Source organism: Bos javanicus, chromosome 2 (genome assembly GCF_032452875.1).
Source record: "Bos javanicus breed banteng chromosome 2, ARS-OSU_banteng_1.0, whole genome shotgun sequence".
In the NCBI taxonomy this organism is placed as follows: Eukaryota; Metazoa; Chordata; class Mammalia; order Artiodactyla; family Bovidae; genus Bos; species Bos javanicus.
Window position 1 is genome coordinate 1,990,054 of NC_083869.1, and position 18,331 is coordinate 2,008,384.

The window sequence follows — 18,331 nt, forward strand, 5'->3', positions numbered from 1 at the left end:
GAGCATTCCTGACTTACGGCGCTGTGGGATGCTGCAGGCTCAGTCGTACTTTCCCTGCCCCAGTTCTAGAGTCACCGGTATCTCTCAAGAGCCCTGCCCAGCTCCTTTTGCGAGAAAGTGGTATTTACAAGCAATGTCAGGGGAGTCTACTGTTCCTTTTCAGTTAAAACTTAAGCCTGACCCTGCCCACGCCGCCCCCATTAATCAGGCTTCTTTGGGCCCCGCCGCACCCCCGCCCTGCCTTGACCCCTGCGCATGCGCGCCGGGGAGGCTTGACGTCTAACGGCGGCCGGGACGCCAGCGTGAGGCCGCCGGTGCAGAGTAACCCGGCAGTGTCCTTTCGCTTCGGACCTGTTTCCGTGCACGGTGGTGGCCGGAGGCTTTCCAGGTGAATATTCGTGTCCGACTTCTGTGACCCAGACCTCCTCAGGCCGGGCCCATCCACCCTGCACCCATCCGAGGAGACCCCAGGCCCGCGCCCTCCGTTCCCCACCCCGGCGGCGGTCCCCCCGGAGCCTCCTTTGGAGAGGCCCATCCGCCCCAGCCCCGCCCGAGCCCTTCCCCTCCCATTCCTTTCTCCTCCGTGTCCCCTTCCTTTCTCCTCCGTGTCACCCTGCTTCTCTGCTTCCCTCCTTCCCCCGGGCCCTCCCAAGCTTGTCCGAGAGCCGCCGCCTTCGCCTCTTCCAATCGGACCCCCCTTCCAGACCGCCGCGCTCCACCCCTCCGATCCTCTGCTGTAGCAGTCCGCCTGGGTCTTCTCCAGAGGAAACCCCCCTCCCTTCGTCCCTTTTTTCTCTCCTGGAGCCTCCCTTGGAGCTGCGCGGCCGCGCCCCATCCGAGCTGACCCCCCAGCGGCTCCTTCCCTCCCTCTCTAGAGCTTCCCCTGGAGCCGCCCGGCCAGCTGGAGAGCTCCTGCTGCTGCCCCGCTTCCTGCAGGTGCCCCCCGCCGGCCCGCTGCCCATCTGCAGTGTGGGCGCAGAACTCCGGCCCTGCTGTCCCGCCGGCCTAGGGGATTTGGACTCTTTGGTTCTCCTCCCACCCGGAGGTCATCCTCCTTAAGAAGGAATCTGGAATGGCATTGAAGCTTTGCGCTCCCGTGTGGGGCCCTTCTCCGCTTGTTTTCATCTGCTCTTGGTTTTGCAGTGTCTTAAGTTTTACGTGCTCCTAATTGTATTATGTCTTTTTTTTGACAGTTGATTGTCTCACCTGCTAATTACATTAGGAACCTCAAAGCTCAGGGGTTTTCATTTCGCGTCAGAGTAGTGTTTTTTGTTCTTTTAACTCAAAAGTAGGGTAACTTACACAGGAACGTGTTTATAAATGACCGGATAGTAAAATTCCAGGTTTCCAGGGTGAGCGGGGGAAAGGAATGAGGTGAGACGGTCACAGTATCAAAAAAATCTAGGGGGACATGGTTAATTTTAAACCATGTTGGAATTGACTCTTGAGAAGCTTTCGTTTTTTTAAATGTCTTTTCTGAATTGAACCGGGTAGAGCCACTGCCAGAGGGAGCAGCGCTTTTGTCTAAAGGAAAGGAAGTTCCTGGGTCTTGATGGACTTTGAGGAGACCAGTTCCTCAAAAGTGCAGGAAGTGACTTGTCTCAGTCACGAGGGGAGAGGGAATTAGGGCCCCGAGCTAATTACGTGTTAACTACTTGTTTGTTTACGACCCTTAACGTTTGTCTGACAAATAATGACCAAAGTACAATAGATGTGTTTATGTGCATATGCAGCAAGACTGCTCCTGCAGCTGGTTCTCTTGTGCTCAGCACGTCCCCTGGGCCCAGGAAGTTCTTAACCCTGGGCTGGGTTGGACTGGTCTGATGGTTATTGATAGAAGGTGGTTGTTGGGGAGAGAGCTGGGCAGGTGCTTGTCTGGTCTTCCCTGTGATTAGTGTTTACTCTTGTGTGGTAGTGATGACTCAACTAATGCCCCGGCCCCTCCCCCCACTGCCCCTCAAATCTCTTGAGAGCAGGAATCAAACATATGTTGCAGGATTATCCTGGCAGGTGAGAGTGTCTGGCGCAATATAGGTGGTCAGTAAATGCTTACTGAAGGAGATTGCAGAAAAGAACTCAGAGCCTAACGCCGTTTCTTTACTAGCATGTTTTTAATGGTGTTAGCATATTCTGTAAGTAAATAACCTGATAATCTCAGGCACGGAATTTGTGAAATGTATACGTAAGTGGTGTAGAAAGAACAGGTACCTTCTTGAGGTAGTCATATTACTTCTTGGGAAAATAGAGGTTTTTCTTGATTCACTCTAGAAAGTTTGCTGTACTTACCAGGATGCTACCCTACATTAATATTTGGGTTCTTTCTCCTGTCCTCTTTTTTGTTTCTTACTGGATGTCTAAAGAAATTAAAGAATTACTTTATTAATGTCAGTAACTACCAAAAACTGCTGAGTAAAATAAACTATTAAAAATGTTACAAAAGGACTTCCCTAGTGGTCCAGTGGCTAAGACTCTGCACTCCCAGGGTTGGGGTTCAATCCCTGGTCAAAGGACTAGATCCACATGCTGCAACTAAAGATCCTGCGTGCTGGAATAAAAATGAAGATGGAAGATCCTGCATGCCACAGCTAAGACTGGCGCAGCCAAATAAATATTCTTTAAAAAGTTACAAAAAGTGGGCTAGTTGAATCAGTCGTATTTTATTGGCTGTATATTTGCTTCTTAATTTGATCCTGAGGACAGACTATTGAACTTTCTTGCCTCTTTGTTTTAGTCTGTCTGTCCTTTGGTGAGTGCTTGTATTGGGTTTGTTATTGAAAATTGATTGGTATGTGAAATGGCCAACACCAAATATGAACTGACCTCTGAATGATAATAGATTACCCAATCCTTGTCCCTTGTGTTGTTTTGGAGTCCTTGAAGAACAGTTTTCCTTCCTTTGATAAGGCAGTAATTTTACAGCTAAAATACTAGTTCCTCTGAAAGTGAAAGTGTTAATCACTCAGTCGTGTCCAACTCTTATGGGATCCCATGGATTGTCTCCTCTGTCTGTGGGATTTTCCAGGCAAGAATACTGGAGTGCGTTGCCATTCCCTTCTCAAGGGGATCTTCCCCACCCAGGGTTTCCTACATTGCAGGCAGACTCTTTACCGTCTGAGCTGCCAGGGAAGCCCCTGCTGCTGCTGCTGCTAAGTCACTTCAGTCGTGTCTGACTCTGTGCGACCCCATAGACGGCAGCCCACCAGGCTCCGCCGTCCCTGGGATTCTCCAGGCAAGATCACTGGAGTGGGTTGCCATTTCCTTCTCCAATGCATGAAAGTGAAAAGTGAAAGTGAAGTCGCTCAGTCGTATCCAAATCTTAGCGACCCCATGGACTGCAGCCTACCAGGCTCCTCCGTCCATTGGATTTTCCAGGCAAGAGTACTGGAGTGGGTTGCCATTGCCTTCTCTGAGGGAAGCCCCTAGTAAGTAAATTACCTGATAATCTCAGGGAGTGAATTTGTGAAATGTGTAGGTACAGAAACAACAGATAACACTTTTTAAAAAATTTTGCCCAGCTGTGCGACTGTGGGATATTAGTTCCCCAGCCAGGGATTGAACTGCTCTTGGCAGTGAGAGCTTGGAGTCTTAACCACTGGACTGTGAGGGAAGTCTCCAGATACCACTCTTGAGGTAGTCATATTCCTTGAAAAGGTAGACAGGTAGACCGTGCTAACTAAATGAGCCAGGTAAAGTGGGCTTTTAGTTCAGAACTGTCAGATTCCAAAGGCAATATTCTTTCTGTCTTTTAAATTGGTCCTCTTTAGGATTCAATTATTTTTAAAGTGATTTGAGTTCATATTCAAAGTAACTTGACTTGAGGAATTCCCTGGCAGTCCAGGGACCAGTTAGGGCTGGGTGCTCTCACTGCCCCAAGGTTGTGGGGAGGGCAGGGTGTGTGTTCTGGGTTTGATCTCTAGGTGGGGAACTAAGATCCCATAAGCCAAGAGGTGCACCCCCGAAAAATGAAATGTTGAATATGATTTGTATTTTTAAAACTTTCTGTAGGTTTTATTGGTATGTGAGTAATGTGGCTATTATGCAGCTAGTTTGCTGGTATTCTGTCCTGTAGAACCAACGACACCCGACTCCAGTACTCTTGCCTGGAAAGTCCCATGGACGGAGGAGCCTGGTAGGCTGCAGTCCATGGGGTCATGAAGAGTCGGACATGACTGAGCGACTTCACAGTCACTTTTCATTTTCCTGCATTGGAGAAGAAAATGGCAACCCACTCCAGTGTTCTTGCCTGGAGAATCCCAGGGACGGCGGAGTCTGGTGGGCTGCCGTCTATGGGGTCGCACAGAGTCGGACACGACTGAAGTGACTTAGCAGCAGCAGCAGCAGCAGCAGAACCAACGAGTTTTAGTTTATGCATTAGATCCTACTCCAGGGTATAAATAATAGCTTCCCTGGTGGCTCAGAAGGTAAAGAATCTGCCTGCTGTGCAGGAGACCTGGATTTGAGCCCTGGGTGGGGAAGATCGCCTGGAGAAGAGAATGGTAACCCCCTCCAGTATTCTTTTCCTGGAGAATCCCATGGACAGAGGAGCCTGGCAGGCTACAGTCTGTGAAGTCACAAAGAGTCGGACACGATTGAGTGATTAAACGCTTGTGTGCGTGTGCACACATACACAAACACACACGGAAAGTGAAATTCAGCAAGGTATGTCAGAAAGCTATTACTGTTTCTTCAGAGACTAATTTAGTTAGGTATTCTGGGAAGGGTTTTTTGGTTTATGTTTTTTTTTCCCCTTCCTTTTACTATGTGTTCAAATTTTGACAGCCAGGGGCATCTTAATAAGTCTTCTAAGCCATTTGAGAAGCAGCCTTATGTGCTTCTGTCTTCTAGAATGTATTCGGCAAATTTTAGGTGGATGGTGGGGAAATAATAGCAAAAATAGTAGAAATAATTGCTGTGGGAGCAGCTACCATTTGTTGGTTTTAGTAACTGTCACGCACTATGCAAGCACAAGCTATTTTACCCAGTTTTCCAAATATCTTATCCAAGTAGATATTAGTATTCTCACAGAAACTAAGGCTTGGAAAAGCTAGGTAACTTGCCCAAGGTGATTTATAAGTGATTGAGCCAGGATTTAAAAGCGGTTCTTATGACTTCAAAGCCTGTACTCTGAAGCATTAGGTTCTATGAATTTTTAAAAGCATATTATCAGAATCATACTTTATGATTTTTGATTCCTAAAAATATAACAAGTTTCTCTCTCCATTTTGAAAACAAAGAACTATTAGAAGGAAGGTTCAGGTAAATGGTGTTCTTTTAGGAATTTTTAAAAAATATATTTAAGAATAATTAAAATTATTGCCTACATGTTCACATTTATCAAAATAATGTATATACATAAATTGAAAATCCAAATAACACTTTAAACCTAAAAAGGGAGTCAAAAACCCACTCCCTTTCCATCAACTAGAGACAACTAGTTTTTTTAGCTGCCTTTTTTTATATTTGAGATACAATAACATTGCTATTGATTTGGATGTAATCTTTGACTTCCTGCCATGGAAGACTTTTGCCTCCTGTAAACACACTTATTGAGTTTACCAGAGTCTCTTAGATAATGTCAGTTTCTCTCCCTTTCCACTGTCCTCCAATCTGGACTGGTTTCTTTTCTAGGCCTGTGGCACAGTTATCTTCCTGTGACCTTCCTTCACCTTCATCCTGGGCATTTTCTTTCCCTTTGTTCATTATTGGCTCCCTAGTTCCTTTCTCATTATGGTGGAATACATTCTTCACTAGCTTCTGGAAACAGAGTCCGGTGCGTGGAAGGTAAATCTTAAGTCTTTGAGCATGTGTGTAAATGTCCTTATTTTATCTATTTGATTAATAATTTGGTATGGAATTCTGGCTTGAAAATAATTTTCTCTCAGCATTTTGAAGATACTAATTCATTGCCTTCCAGCTTCCAATATTGTTGATAAAAATGCCCTTATGCTTTGTTTATCCTTTATGTGACTCTGCCGCGCCTACCCCCGCCCCCGGAGGTTTTAAGTTCTATTTTTTGTCTGTAGAGTCTGCAATTTCAATTAAACCTTACTGAGGATCTTTTAAAATTCATCTTGCTGGACACTCAGTGAAGCTTTTGTGTCTAGAAATGCATTGTCATCTTCTGGAAAATGTTGTATAGTGTTTTTTCTACTTTTTTCTGGGGTTCATTTATGAAACTCTCCTGTAAGCAGAATGCTTTATATCCAGGGTTATCCTTTATTTATTTTTCATTTCTTGGCCTTCCCCCCCACCCCCCCTTCAGAGAGAGTTCTTCCATCATGATCTTTTATGCTCTTGTATTTTAGATTTGATTAATCATTTTAAACTGAGAGCTCTGAGTGTTTCTATTTAAGAACATTTTGTTTTTTTGCTACAATATTGTGTGTCATTTCTCTGATAACAGTATTAGGTTGGTGCAAATGTAGTTGTGGTTTCAGACGATGAATTTTAAATCATTATAACTAGGCTCAAATACATCTTTATTAATCAAAATAGAAACCATTGCAATCAGCACATTTTTGACAATGAAAAATAAGTTTGTTCATTCCTGAGGCATAAAAATCCATGCTTCAGGATTCGATGAACTCTTGGAAAGCATTTTCTGCCTTCTCCTGGTTGTGGAAGCGTTTTCCCTGCAAAAAACTGTTGAGATGCATGAAGAATGATGGTTGGCAAGAGGTCGGGTGAATATGGCATAAGGGGCAAAACTTTGTAGCCCAATTCCTTCAATTTTTGAAGCATTGGTTGTGTGACATGCAGCTGGGTGTTGTCATGAAGAGTTGGGCCCTTTCTGTTGACCACTGTGGGACAGTTCAGTGCACCTCACCGATTTGCTTAGTATACTTCTCAGATGTAATGGTTTCGCCAGAATTCAGGTAGCTGTAGTGGATCATACTGGCAGCAGATTGCCAAACAGTGACCATGACGTTTTTTTGGTGTAAGTTTGGCTTTGGGTGTGCTTTGAAACTGCTTCTCGGTCCACCAACTGAGCTGGTCTTCACCAGTTGTATAAAATCCACTTTTTGTCACATGTCACAATCAGGTTGTGAAATTGTTGTTGCTGTGTACAGTAAGAGAAGACAAACACTTCAAATCAACTTTTTTTTTGATTTGCGGTCAGCTTATGAGGCACGCGCTTATCGAGCTTTTTTACCTTTCCATTTTGCTTCAAATGCCTAATGACCATAGAGTGGTTGATGTTGAGTTCTTTGGCTACTTATTTTGTAGTTTTAAGAGGATCAGCTTCAGTAATGGCTCGCAGTTGGTCATTATCAACTTCTCATGGCTAGCCACTGCATTCCTCATCTTCAAGACTCTCATCTCTTTTGCAAAGTTTCTTGAACCAGTATTGCACTGTATATTCATTAGCAGTTCCTGGGCCAGATGGGTTGTTGATGTTTTGAGTTGTCTCCACAGTTTTTATGACCTATTTTGAACTCGAGAAAGAAAAATAGCTCAAATTTGCTTTTTGTCTAACATTTCCATGGTCTAAAATAAATATAAAATAAACAGCAAGTAATGGTGACTGCAGCCATGAAAATAAAAGATACTTACTCCTTGGAAGGAAAGTTATGACCAACCTAGATAGCATATTCAGAAGCAGAGACATTACTTTGCCAACAAAGGTCCGTCTAGTCAAGGCTATGGTTTTTCCAGTAGTCATGTATGGATGTGAGAGTTGGACTGTGAAGAAGGCTGAGCACTGAAGAATTGATGCTTTTGAACTGTGGTGCTGGAGAAGACTCTTGAGAGTCCCTTGGACTGAAAGGAGATCCAACCAGTCCATCCTAAAGGAGATCAGTCCTGGGTGTTCTTTGGAAGGAATGTTGCTAAAGCTGAAACTCCAGTACTTTGGCCACCTCATGTGAAGAGTTGACTCATTGGAAAAGACTCTGATGCTGGGAGGGATTGGGGGCAGGAGGAGAAGGGGACGACAGAGGATGAGATGGCTGGATGGTATCACCAACTCGATGGACGTGAGTCTGAGTAAACTCTGGGAGTTGGTAATGGACAGGGAGGCCTGGCGTGCTGTGATTGATGGGGTCGCAAAGAGTCGGACACAACTGAGCGACTGAACTGAATAAGTCATTAGCCAAAAAACATAAATTGAGAAATGCACATTAAGATGATGTATAACATAACCATTTTATTTAAGAATGTATTTCAATATCAAATGGCAAAGTTCAACAGTGAAAAACTGCAGTTACTTTTTCAAAAACCTAATAATTTTCTTAAAAGTTTTCCTTTGCTCCCTGCAGTTGTTTCTAATTCTTGTGAAGTTTCAGGTTTTTTTTTTTTTTTAATCTTACATTTTTTAGTCTCTTATCTCGAGGCTTCCTCAGATGCCTGAACATATGTGCTGTGCTCAGACTCTCAGTCAGATCCTACTCTCTGTAGCCGTATTGATGGTAGCCCACCAGGCACCTCTGTTCAAAAGATTCTCCTGGCAAGAATACTGGAGTAGGGTGCCACTCCAGGGGATATTCCTACTCCAGAGTGTTTTTCCAACCCAGGGATCAAACCTGTGTCTCTGATATCTCCTGCGTTGGCAGGCGGATTCTTTACCACTGGCATTACCTAAGAAGCCTGAACATACATGCTGTTTCTACTTAAGATGTTAAAAATACTGACTGGAAGTTTGTATGTTTGTTTAAAGTTTACTACTTGGTGAGCTTTCTTCTAGGGTTTTAGGCAGAGATCAGTTGTTTTATAGAAAAAAAAAAATTTATCAGTATTAATGAGCCTTGGGCTGTGGCCTTTGCCCACACCTGAAGAGTCTGGGAGTTAAGTAAAGGAAGAGAAGAAGAAGTTCAGGATGTTCACTTACTCTGTTACTCCTCTAAGTGTGGCATCTCACTTCCACTCTGAGCTATCCCTGATGTCACCAAGAGTAGATAAATCCTCTGTGTTTCAGCCTTTCCAGAAGGGAAATCCTCAGGATTGGGGAGGATAGTAGCCTGGATGTGTCAGAGGGCTTAGTGACTCTTCTTAAAGACTTTCAGTAAATTCTGATAATCTCCCCCACCTTTAGAATTATCTCATACTTCTAAACCCTGAATCTTCACAGTGTTCTGTGACTAGGGTTGGCTTGCTATGTTTTGATTGTTAGAACATGAAAAGCAGAGAAAGCTAAATTTTATATTTATTAGTTACTACTTGTTCATTTACTTTAGACCCTTCACAATGTTCTTAGCAACTCATCTGCTTTTGTTTCTGTTGCCATTCTGTTGCCTTTGTGGATTTATGCAACTAAAATTGACTTCCTGAGAAAGCAGATTAGGTGTTTAATTTGTCATTAATGTTGAAAATAGCAAAGCAGTCACCAGGAGGGGTGATCTTTACATTATTAATAGATCGTTTGTCTTGGATTCTCATTTTAATGTCACTGTTGGGTTTTCTCTCTTTGAGAGTAATTCTCATGTGAATTGTTTAGTGCCAAGAAATGTGGATTTCTAGAAATATGTAATATTTCTAAATACTGTAGATGAAAAAATGGGAAGATGGATATTTAAAGTCTGCCTTTTTTTCTTTTTCCCTTCTGAGCACTGAGTTATCCTATCCTAGGTAACCTCAAGGCAGGGCAGGCTAGCAGAATCCAGGACCAGGAATTGGTCTAGGCTGATGATAAACCTGTTTTGGGCAGTGGCATGTGAATGCTCTACAAGGCTGAGGGCAAGTAGGCTGAGTGATGGGCAGTATCCCTCCTCCTCCGCTCTGTGATCAGGGCTCAGGATATACTGGAGGAGCTTGGCAGGGGACAGACTGTAGATAAAAAGATGTAGCTGTGGTCCAGCATTGGTAAGGTGGGTCATTTAGGAGCAGAAGAGGCAGCTGCTCTTGTTTATGTACTTGTTCCCCTTGTGGTCTCTTTTTTGTGGCCCATTGTTGGGGTCTGTGTTGCGTTACGTCTCACTTACGGGTTGGGAGCCAGAGGCTGAGGATTCCCCTGCTAATGAGGCAATAGCTCCAGGTAGTCGTGTGATATCCAACGTGGTACCTGACAGAAGAGGCTAGCAGACACAGAGGAAGCACGCCTCTTTAATGGAGATAAAGAGCTTGCTTTTTAAGTTTTTGGATGGTTTGTAGCCTGTTCCTACAATCTTCTCTGCTGCCTGTGTTTCAGTACATGTGAGTCCTTAACTCAGAACTCTAGACTTTTTGTCTTAAAAAAGAAATTCTAACATCTTAGACTGTAAATAACAAATATCTCTTACTGTTAATGCTGTAACTTTGAGTTATTTAGTAAGGGGAAGGAGTTACACAAATCAACTTGTTTGACCTGTTTTTTTTTAAACCACCACCCCCTTCATTGTGAAATTGAAGTCACAGTGTATGTTTTCTCGAGCACATTCTACAGTGATGTGGCTGTATGGTTTTAATCATTTTTATGCTTAGGATGCCTTTTAGCCTCAGTTGGTTCTAATGAACTGTAATTACTGTTTTCACATTGGCACTTGTGTTGTCACAGTTTGGCCATTAAATACCCTTTCTTTAGCTGGTTGACTTCTTTTCTTGAGAGCACCTTTGTTTTTTTGACAATAAGACATCTTAGGCACATCTTGAGATATCTTGTCCCTGAATTGTAACCAGCTCATTTTCAAGGAATACAGGCTCCTTTTAGAGGAGACCAGTATTAGAGATAAATATCTGGGCATGTAAGATTGTTCCATATAAGGACTAAGGGTAGACAGGATGATACCAGATAAGAAGCTACCTGAGTCTGCAGAACAATTACCCTTTTTCAAAAAGTCAAGAGTTTCTGTTGCTAATTTCAGTTTAAGTTTCTCTCTACCTTGTAATAATCTACCTTTCCCTTTCTTCATTAGTTTTGAACTATTTAGCCATGCCAGAGGTACATTTATAATGCTGTCCTACCTATGTAGAAGTTTTTTTTTTTTTTTTTTTTCCGTTTTATTCCTGTTTTAAATCTTGCCTCAAGTGGCCTGAAATTGATTTCCAAGTTGGGTTTTCAGTTTTCTCTTGTTGACATCCCCTTGAGTTACATCTACCTGAAAAGTGAAAGAACCCCAGCCTCACGCCCAAGCAAATGCCAAAGAAAACGTAGGCACGATATCTGGCAACTCAAATATTGATGCATACAGTTAGTAAATAACTGGAAAGTTCTTGATCCTTAAGGAACTCTCTTTTTAAGTCTTTATCTTCCTGGATGCTAGTGCATCCAGGATGTGAATGGTCAGTTCTGGATTAATCTGGATATTAATTTTCAGTTCAGTTCAGTCAGTTGTGTCCGACTCTTTGCGACCCTGTGGACTGCAGCATGCCAGGCTTCCCTGTCCATCACCAACCCCTGGAGCTTGCTCAAACTTGGGGTGTTAATCTTACAGGCACATAAAGTTGTTGGTCTCGGATTCTTGAAGACCCGTGAATAAATGAAGCTGCTGTTAATTTCAGTGTTAGACTGAGCTGCCATTTTGGCCAGTATGAATGTCAACAAATTGACATTTTGTTGCCAAAGGAATATCAATCACTAGAGATTTTAAAAAATTTGCCAGAGAAGTTTGGGAAACTCCTTCCTATTGCTCCACAGTTTTACACTGTTCGCTTGGTTCCACATCCACCAGCAAAGTTGTGTGGCGGCATTTCAGTCAGGTTTTATGTATGTGTTGTAAACTAGGTGGCTCCCAGTACCTACAGGCAATTTTTGGCCTAATCCCAACTGTTTTCCTTTTCATATGAAAAGGAAAATAAATGAGTTTCTGTTAATGATTGTAGGAAGTTTTAGTATAAATATCCAGAATTTGCCATGAGTGAATACCCTTCAGTTTTATGTTTTGGGGTAATAATACCACTGCAGAGATGTGATGGCATCTATAACATCCGTCCCCTGTCTTTTTAACTTTTAACAAGTTTAATCTTTTTCTTCCATTAGAGTGTCAACTAACATAAAAGCTGGGCTTTTGGCTTGGTCACTGCTTTATCCTTAGTGTCTGCTGCAAGGCTGGGCACACATCAGATGTTCAAAGAATATTTGTTGAATGAAAATATAATAGTATTATTTCTCTGCCTCAAATCCTTTTGGAAGTAAATGATAGTTTTAGGGACATTACAGGCCACCCGTAACATTCTTTTGGCACCAGGGACTGTTTTCGTGGAGTAGGGGCCAGTGGGCTGTGGGTAGCAGGCTCTGCTTGTCTGCCACCCACCTCCTGCTGTGTCACGGACCACACCAGTCTGCTTCCTGGGGGTTGGGTACCCTTATTATAGGCTGCAAGTTGCAGAAAACTAGTTCAACTCGGTTTAAGTAATGACGAAACCCATCATTTTGCTTAATGGAAAACCTTGCATTAGCGGGAATTTTCCTGGTCGGGTGAGTCAGTGGCTCAGCAGTTAGCACTGCCTTCTCAACAGTCAGCTGCCTCGGGCGTGTACCCTCACCATCAGCAGCAGTAAGCAGCACGCACATCCTCTGGGAGAAAGAAGAGACTGTGCATCTAGTTCATCTGGGACTGTATGTTTTGAGTACCTAAATGTGGGAAAGATGAAAAAACATCTTTTCTTTCTTGGTGAGGACAAACAGCATGAATTGGCAAAAACTTCAGGGAGACTAAGAGCATTCATTTTGAAGATGCTGAAATGTAGGATGACTCGTGAGCCGTACTTGGGCGTGGGAAACATTAAACGAGGGAGAACTCAGTTGTCCTTTTGAGGTGGCTACTTGGGCTTGTGCTCCGTTTTGCCAAACTTCCAAAACTTCTGTGTCTTAAGAGAATACCTAAAAATGCTAAAGTAGAAAACAAAAGTAGCTCATAATTTCAGCCTCCAAATAGTATCTGTTGATGTGTTCAGTCCCTGGCCTGGAAAGATCCCACGTGCCACGGGGAGCTCAAGCCTGTGTGCCACGACTACTGAGGCCATGCTCTGAGCCCACAGGCTGCAACTACGGGGCCTGTGTGCCAGGAGCGCTGCAGCAGGCACGCCCCAGAACCCGTGCTCCTCGAGAGGACGGTAGCCCCTGCTCACCACACGCAGAGAAAACACTCAGGCAGCAGTGAACCCAGTGCAGCCAAGAATTAAACAGATAAATAAATGATACATTTGCAAGTTGTTTTTAAAAACTTAAATATTACAGAAAGTTGTAATAGGCCTGAGTATTCACCCTCTTTTCTGACACTCAGCATTGCCTCATTCCTCTCCTCAGAGGTGCACATTATTAACAGTTTCATGATACCTTCCAGAAGACAGTTGTGCTGGTTGATATCAGCTCTGTGTGTTCATTAGCACACACTGTTCTGCTTCAGTCCTTTTCACATCTGTATGATTATCTGCCGTGTGTGGAGGGGCCTCTGGTTGGGGATAGTGTTAGGCATATGTGGGTGAAACTGCATGTGTGTATCAAGGAGGCATATTCCTAGGAATGGTGATGTTGCTAGGTCAGAGTGTATGAATCTTTAAAATTTGGATGGATATTGTCAAATTCTCCTCCCAGAAGATTACAGCAGTTTTCATTCCTGCCCTTATGCTTTCTCCTTTCTGGGGCCCTATAATAGGTAATGTTGTTAACTTGTGATTTGAATTTTGTTATTTGAATTGAGAGAGAAATGGAGTAGCTTATGAGTTTTTTGCCCATTCATGTTTCTTTTTCTCTGAACTGCCAAATAATTGCTGTTTCTGTTGTAAGTCGACTTTGTAAGTGAAGGAAAGTAACTCACTGCTGCCATGTGTATGGTTGTAAAATGTAGTTTTCTTAGTTTTTTATTGGTCTTCTTTACTGTTGGCACTCACATTTTTATTTTTATGGAGTTAAAGTTATTAGACTTTTTTTTTGTGTGTGAGTTCTGCTCTTTTTTTGTTCTGCTTTGACCTGGCCACTCCACCTGCTGACATCCATGCACGCCCAACTGTAACTGGGCTATGTAAAGTCATTAGGGCACACCCAGAGAAGGCAATGGCAACCCACTCCAGTACTCTTGCCTGGAAAATCCCCTGGACAGAGGAGCCTGGTGGGCTGCAGTCCATGGGGTCGCTAAGAGTAGGGGACGACTGAGCGACTTCACTTTCATGCATTGGAGAAGGGGCTGGCAACCCATTCCAGTGTTCTTGCCTGAAGAATTAACCCACTCCAGTGTTCTTGCCTGGAGAATCCCAGGGACAGAAGAGCCTAGTGGGCCTCCGTCTATGGGGTCGCACAGAGTTGGACACGACTGAAGTGGGCAGCAGGGCACACCCAGGGTAGGGCTTAGGCAGCTGGACCCCAGAGCCCCATGATTCCAGGCATGTTAGGAGAAGTCACAAGTCCTTGACAGAGCTGAATCTTTGAGTTCTGGGGCTGTTTTATGTCTATTAAACCTAAGTGGAGTTAGACTTAGTAAGGTGGGCAGGATTGTGTTTTTCAGTCGCCAAGTTCTGTCTGACTCTTTGCGACCCCTTGGACTGCAGCATTCCAGGCCTCTCTGTCTCTCACCATCTTCTGGAATTTGCCCAAGTTCCTGTCCATTGAATCGGTGATGCCATCCCACTACCTCAGGCTCTGTTGCCCTCTTCTTCTGCCTTCAATCTTTCCCAGCTTCAGGGTCTTTTCCAGTGAGTTGGCTGTTTGCATCAGGTGGCCAAAGTATTGGAGTTTCAGCATCAGTCTTACTTTTAAAAAGATGGGCAGGGTGCTGAGGCTAAAAACTAGAATGTATGTGTGGGGGTTTGTATTGGCCCCGTTAACAAGGTATTAGGTAAATTACAGATGGCCAGTGAGATAAAATGACTTTGGTCCTTTACCCAGCTGAAAGGAGTAAAGACAGAGAGACCAAAGGACTGTGATTTTGTGATATGATAAGAAACATGAACTTCTAAAACGTTGGCATTTTCTGAGAGACTAGAGATATTAGGAGTTTTTTTTTTTTTTTTAATTCATAATAAATCCCTTCCAACCATACCTGAGTTTATACTAATGAGATGACTCTTGGTGTGGGGTGCACCTAAGTGACTTCAGGATGGGGCTGGTTGCCAGAGGAACCAAGCTTGTGATGAGAAGGTTAGAACTTTCAGCCCCAGTCCTGGACCTCCAGAGATGGCAGAGAGACTGCCGCTTAATCACCAGTGTCCAGTGATGTAATCATGGCTACCTAATGGAATCTCCTTACTGCTGCTGCTGCTGCTGCTAGTCGCTTTAGTCGTGTCTGACTCTCTGCTACCCCACAGGTGGCAGCCCAGCAGGCTCCCCGTCCCTGGGATTCTTCAGGCAAGAACACTGGAGTGGGTTGCCACCCCCTTCTCCGATGCATGAAAGTGAAAAGTGAAAGGGAAGTCGCTCAGTCGTGTCTGACTCTTAGCGACCCCATGGACTGCAGCCTACCAGGCTCCTCTGTCCATGGCATTTTCCAGGCAAGAGTACTGGAGTCGGGTGCCAGGAATCTCCTTAGGAACCCATAAATGACGGAGTTTGAATGGTCACATGGAGATGCTGGGAAGTGGTGCCAGGAGAGGCAATGGAAGCTCTGCTCGCACACTTCGTGCTCTTCGTCTCATCCATTTGGCTGTTCCTGAGTTGAATCCTTTTATAATAAAGAGAAAATTGTAAAGTGTTTTCCTGAGTTCTGTGAACCATAGCAGATTATTGAATCTCAGGAGGGAGTCAGTATATATTTATATGAATTTGTATGTATAAGTAAATCAGTTTATATGTATCAGTCTCCCAATTTATACATCAGAAATACAATAGGCCTAGGACTTTTCTCTAAAGTGGGAGCACTCTTGTGGAACTGAACCTTTAAGCTGTGAGGTCTGATGCTAACTCCACATAGTTAGTGTTGGAATCCACCTGAATCAGTAGACATCCAGTTAGTGTCCTGAGAATTGGAGAATTGGTTACTGGTATGGAAAAACCACACATATTTGGTGTCAGAAGTGAGTAAAAACAGCTCATATGGATCATTCTGTTTTCTGAATATGATTTTGAACCTGCCTATTTTTTTTTCTGTAGGTGAGAAAATGGCATTTGTGAAGAGTGGATGGTTGCTGCGACAGAGTAAGTATAGTTCACGAGTGAGCCCCTTGGTCTGGGTTTAGAGTTGCCTTAGGACTCATCTTTTATTTCTGTGGCTGATACTGCTGACATATATAAACAAATAACAAAGTCTTACTAATGCTGTTGCTCTGGATTTCCTCTTTCAGATTTTTAGATTTCTGTGAACTGTTTTTCTGCACACATGAAGCTTCTTCTTGCTTGCTGCCTTGACAGAAACCAGGGGATAGTAGTCCCTGCTGGTTTTTCTTACTAGCATTCTCTATTATTAATGGCTGACCTGAGGTTCTTAAGTCTACCCAAACTGAGCTGGTATATTACTATGAAGGTAGTGCTTACTTTGTAGGAAATAGCTATCTCATCCTAGGAATTGAACGGTGATGAGATTCTGAAATACTGGTCTTCAGTTATAGATTAAGATTTGCTCTGAGGGAGTGAGTTTATCTAAAACCAAATCTTTTTCGTCTCCTAAAGGACTCTGGAGAAGAGACTCAGTTCTTTCCCTGAGAGATTGAGTTCATTTTCTTGGACTCGTCTCTGTGGGCCTGACAGTCTGGTTTAGGATTCTGAATTTGGGGCTTTTGATGGCAGGTGTGGTGCTTGGCTGGCACTCCTCAGCCTCGTGATCACACCTGTCTGTATTTGGGTGGCTCTCTTCAGTAGTTTTTGCACAGCTCAGGCGCTGCCAATCAAATAGATACTGGATGCCAATTGTTTATCAGTTTGGGCAAATGCTGTGGTTGCCCCTCTGGGTGCTTGATAGTGGTAAGAGAAATTCGGAAGGCTGCTGTGATGAGTATTCTTTTGGTACCTGCAGTGGACATGGGAGATATGGAGAGGCACATGCAATGGAATTTGTGTACATTGGCCTAGAATTGGGATCTATAGGAACAAAAGATGTAGCTGTTAGGTATAGATATGGTGCAGGGATGACTTTTAGTTTTCCTTTTTCGTTGACAAGGAAATTAGAGTTTTGTGAAGTTAAATGCCTAGTCCAAGATTACAAATGAAAGGATGCATTCTCTCAAACTGATAGACTGTGATGGATGCATGTTGGATGGGAGCCAGGCCTTGGGAGTGAATGTGTCCAGTATCTGAGCCTGCCTCTGCATAGCCTCAGGCGGGGAGACTCTCCCACACTGTGGGATGTAAGGGAAGGTGAATGTTAGAGAAAAGTACACATGAAGGCCTTTCAAGAAAAAGAGAAAGATATTTTCCAGAAGAGGAAGGTATTACTGTTATTTCTAAATAGAGAGTTTATAGTCCAACATTTTCTAATCAATCTAGCAGTTAGATACTACTCGGAAGGTTTAGATATACCACATGGAGAGTTAAATGCTAGACATGTTTCATTAGCTCAAAATTTATTCAGCTTTTTTTTCCTTTTATGTTTTGAAACTTCAGTCGGCAGGGTTCTCAGTAGGAATGACATTCTCATCTTGGTGTATGCTGCCTGCATCCCCGGTGCAGCAGGAGTGTTGGTGCAGTCTGGGTCTGCTTTCACTTCCGTTTTGATAGACTGCCCTGGGCAGGCGTATGCAGGGATCCTTTTGGGGCAAGAGGAAAGTTTCCTTTGTTTCTGTTGCCTGTGAGTCAGAGGACAAAGTCCTTGCTTTTCCACTCAAAGCCAACATTTCCACTTTTTTTCAGGTACTATTTTGAAGCGCTGGAAGAAGAATTGGTTTGACCTGTGGTCAGATGGTCACCTGATCTATTATGATGACCAGACTCGGCAGAGCGTAGAAGATAAGGTCCACATGCCAGTGGACTGCATCAACATTCGCATGGGGCATGAGTGTCGGGGTAAGTGGGTTTGCCGTGTCCAGCTTCTGTCACCTACCGTTCCCCATTCTTGGTGGGAGTGATTCCTCTTTCTTAGCCACTTTGCTTTCATTTACAGATCAAGAAGGGTTTCATGTAGGAAGAGGTAGCCAGATGAAACCAGACACCTGATTAAAATCCATATGGGTCGGCAGGTTAATTTTCTCCCATCAGTCCACATTTCTGTTCTCTTTCATGAAGAAAGTGGTTGAGAACTAAGGAATCAGAGTGCTGGGAACCCCAAGAAGGATGGAGCTACTCTGGGTAGTTTAGATTTTATGACTCAGAAACTGGCTTATTGAGAGCAGCTCCAGTCAGTTTCTTAAAATCTGATGTCTTTCCTGGAGTTACCTCTTATATAAATTTTGAAGGAGTAGTTTTTTAATAAGCACAGACTTTTCTGTTTCTAATTAATGGCATATGTGGACTTCTCTGTTTGTTTTATTAACTCTGGAGTACAGAGTCCGCTGTAGTAACCATTGGTGTTATAACATCCTGCACATATAAGTTCTTGAAACACAAGTTTCTATGGAC

General features: G+C 43.5%; 1 protein-coding gene across 7 annotated transcripts in view; it reads left to right on the forward strand.

The window, feature by feature from the left end:
* Positions 1-265: 265 nt before the first annotated feature.
* The window catches only part of PLEKHB2 (pleckstrin homology domain containing B2), a 49,232-nt gene continuing 31,166 nt past the window's right edge, over positions 266-18,331 (forward strand). Inside the window, exons 1-4 of one of the 7 annotated variants that reach the window (XM_061431783.1) lie at positions 271-388; positions 5,629-5,781; positions 15,935-15,979; positions 17,627-17,779. In XM_061431783.1, the coding sequence (XP_061287767.1) occupies positions 15,943-15,979; positions 17,627-17,779 (190 nt within the window). In that variant the 5' untranslated portion in view covers positions 271-388; positions 5,629-5,781; positions 15,935-15,942. Of the gene's footprint in view, positions 389-4,543; positions 4,660-5,628; positions 5,782-15,934; positions 15,980-17,626; positions 17,780-18,331 lie in introns of those variants that run through there. The other 6 variants (XM_061431755.1, XM_061431766.1, XM_061431790.1 and 3 more) reach the window with 6 other exon arrangements.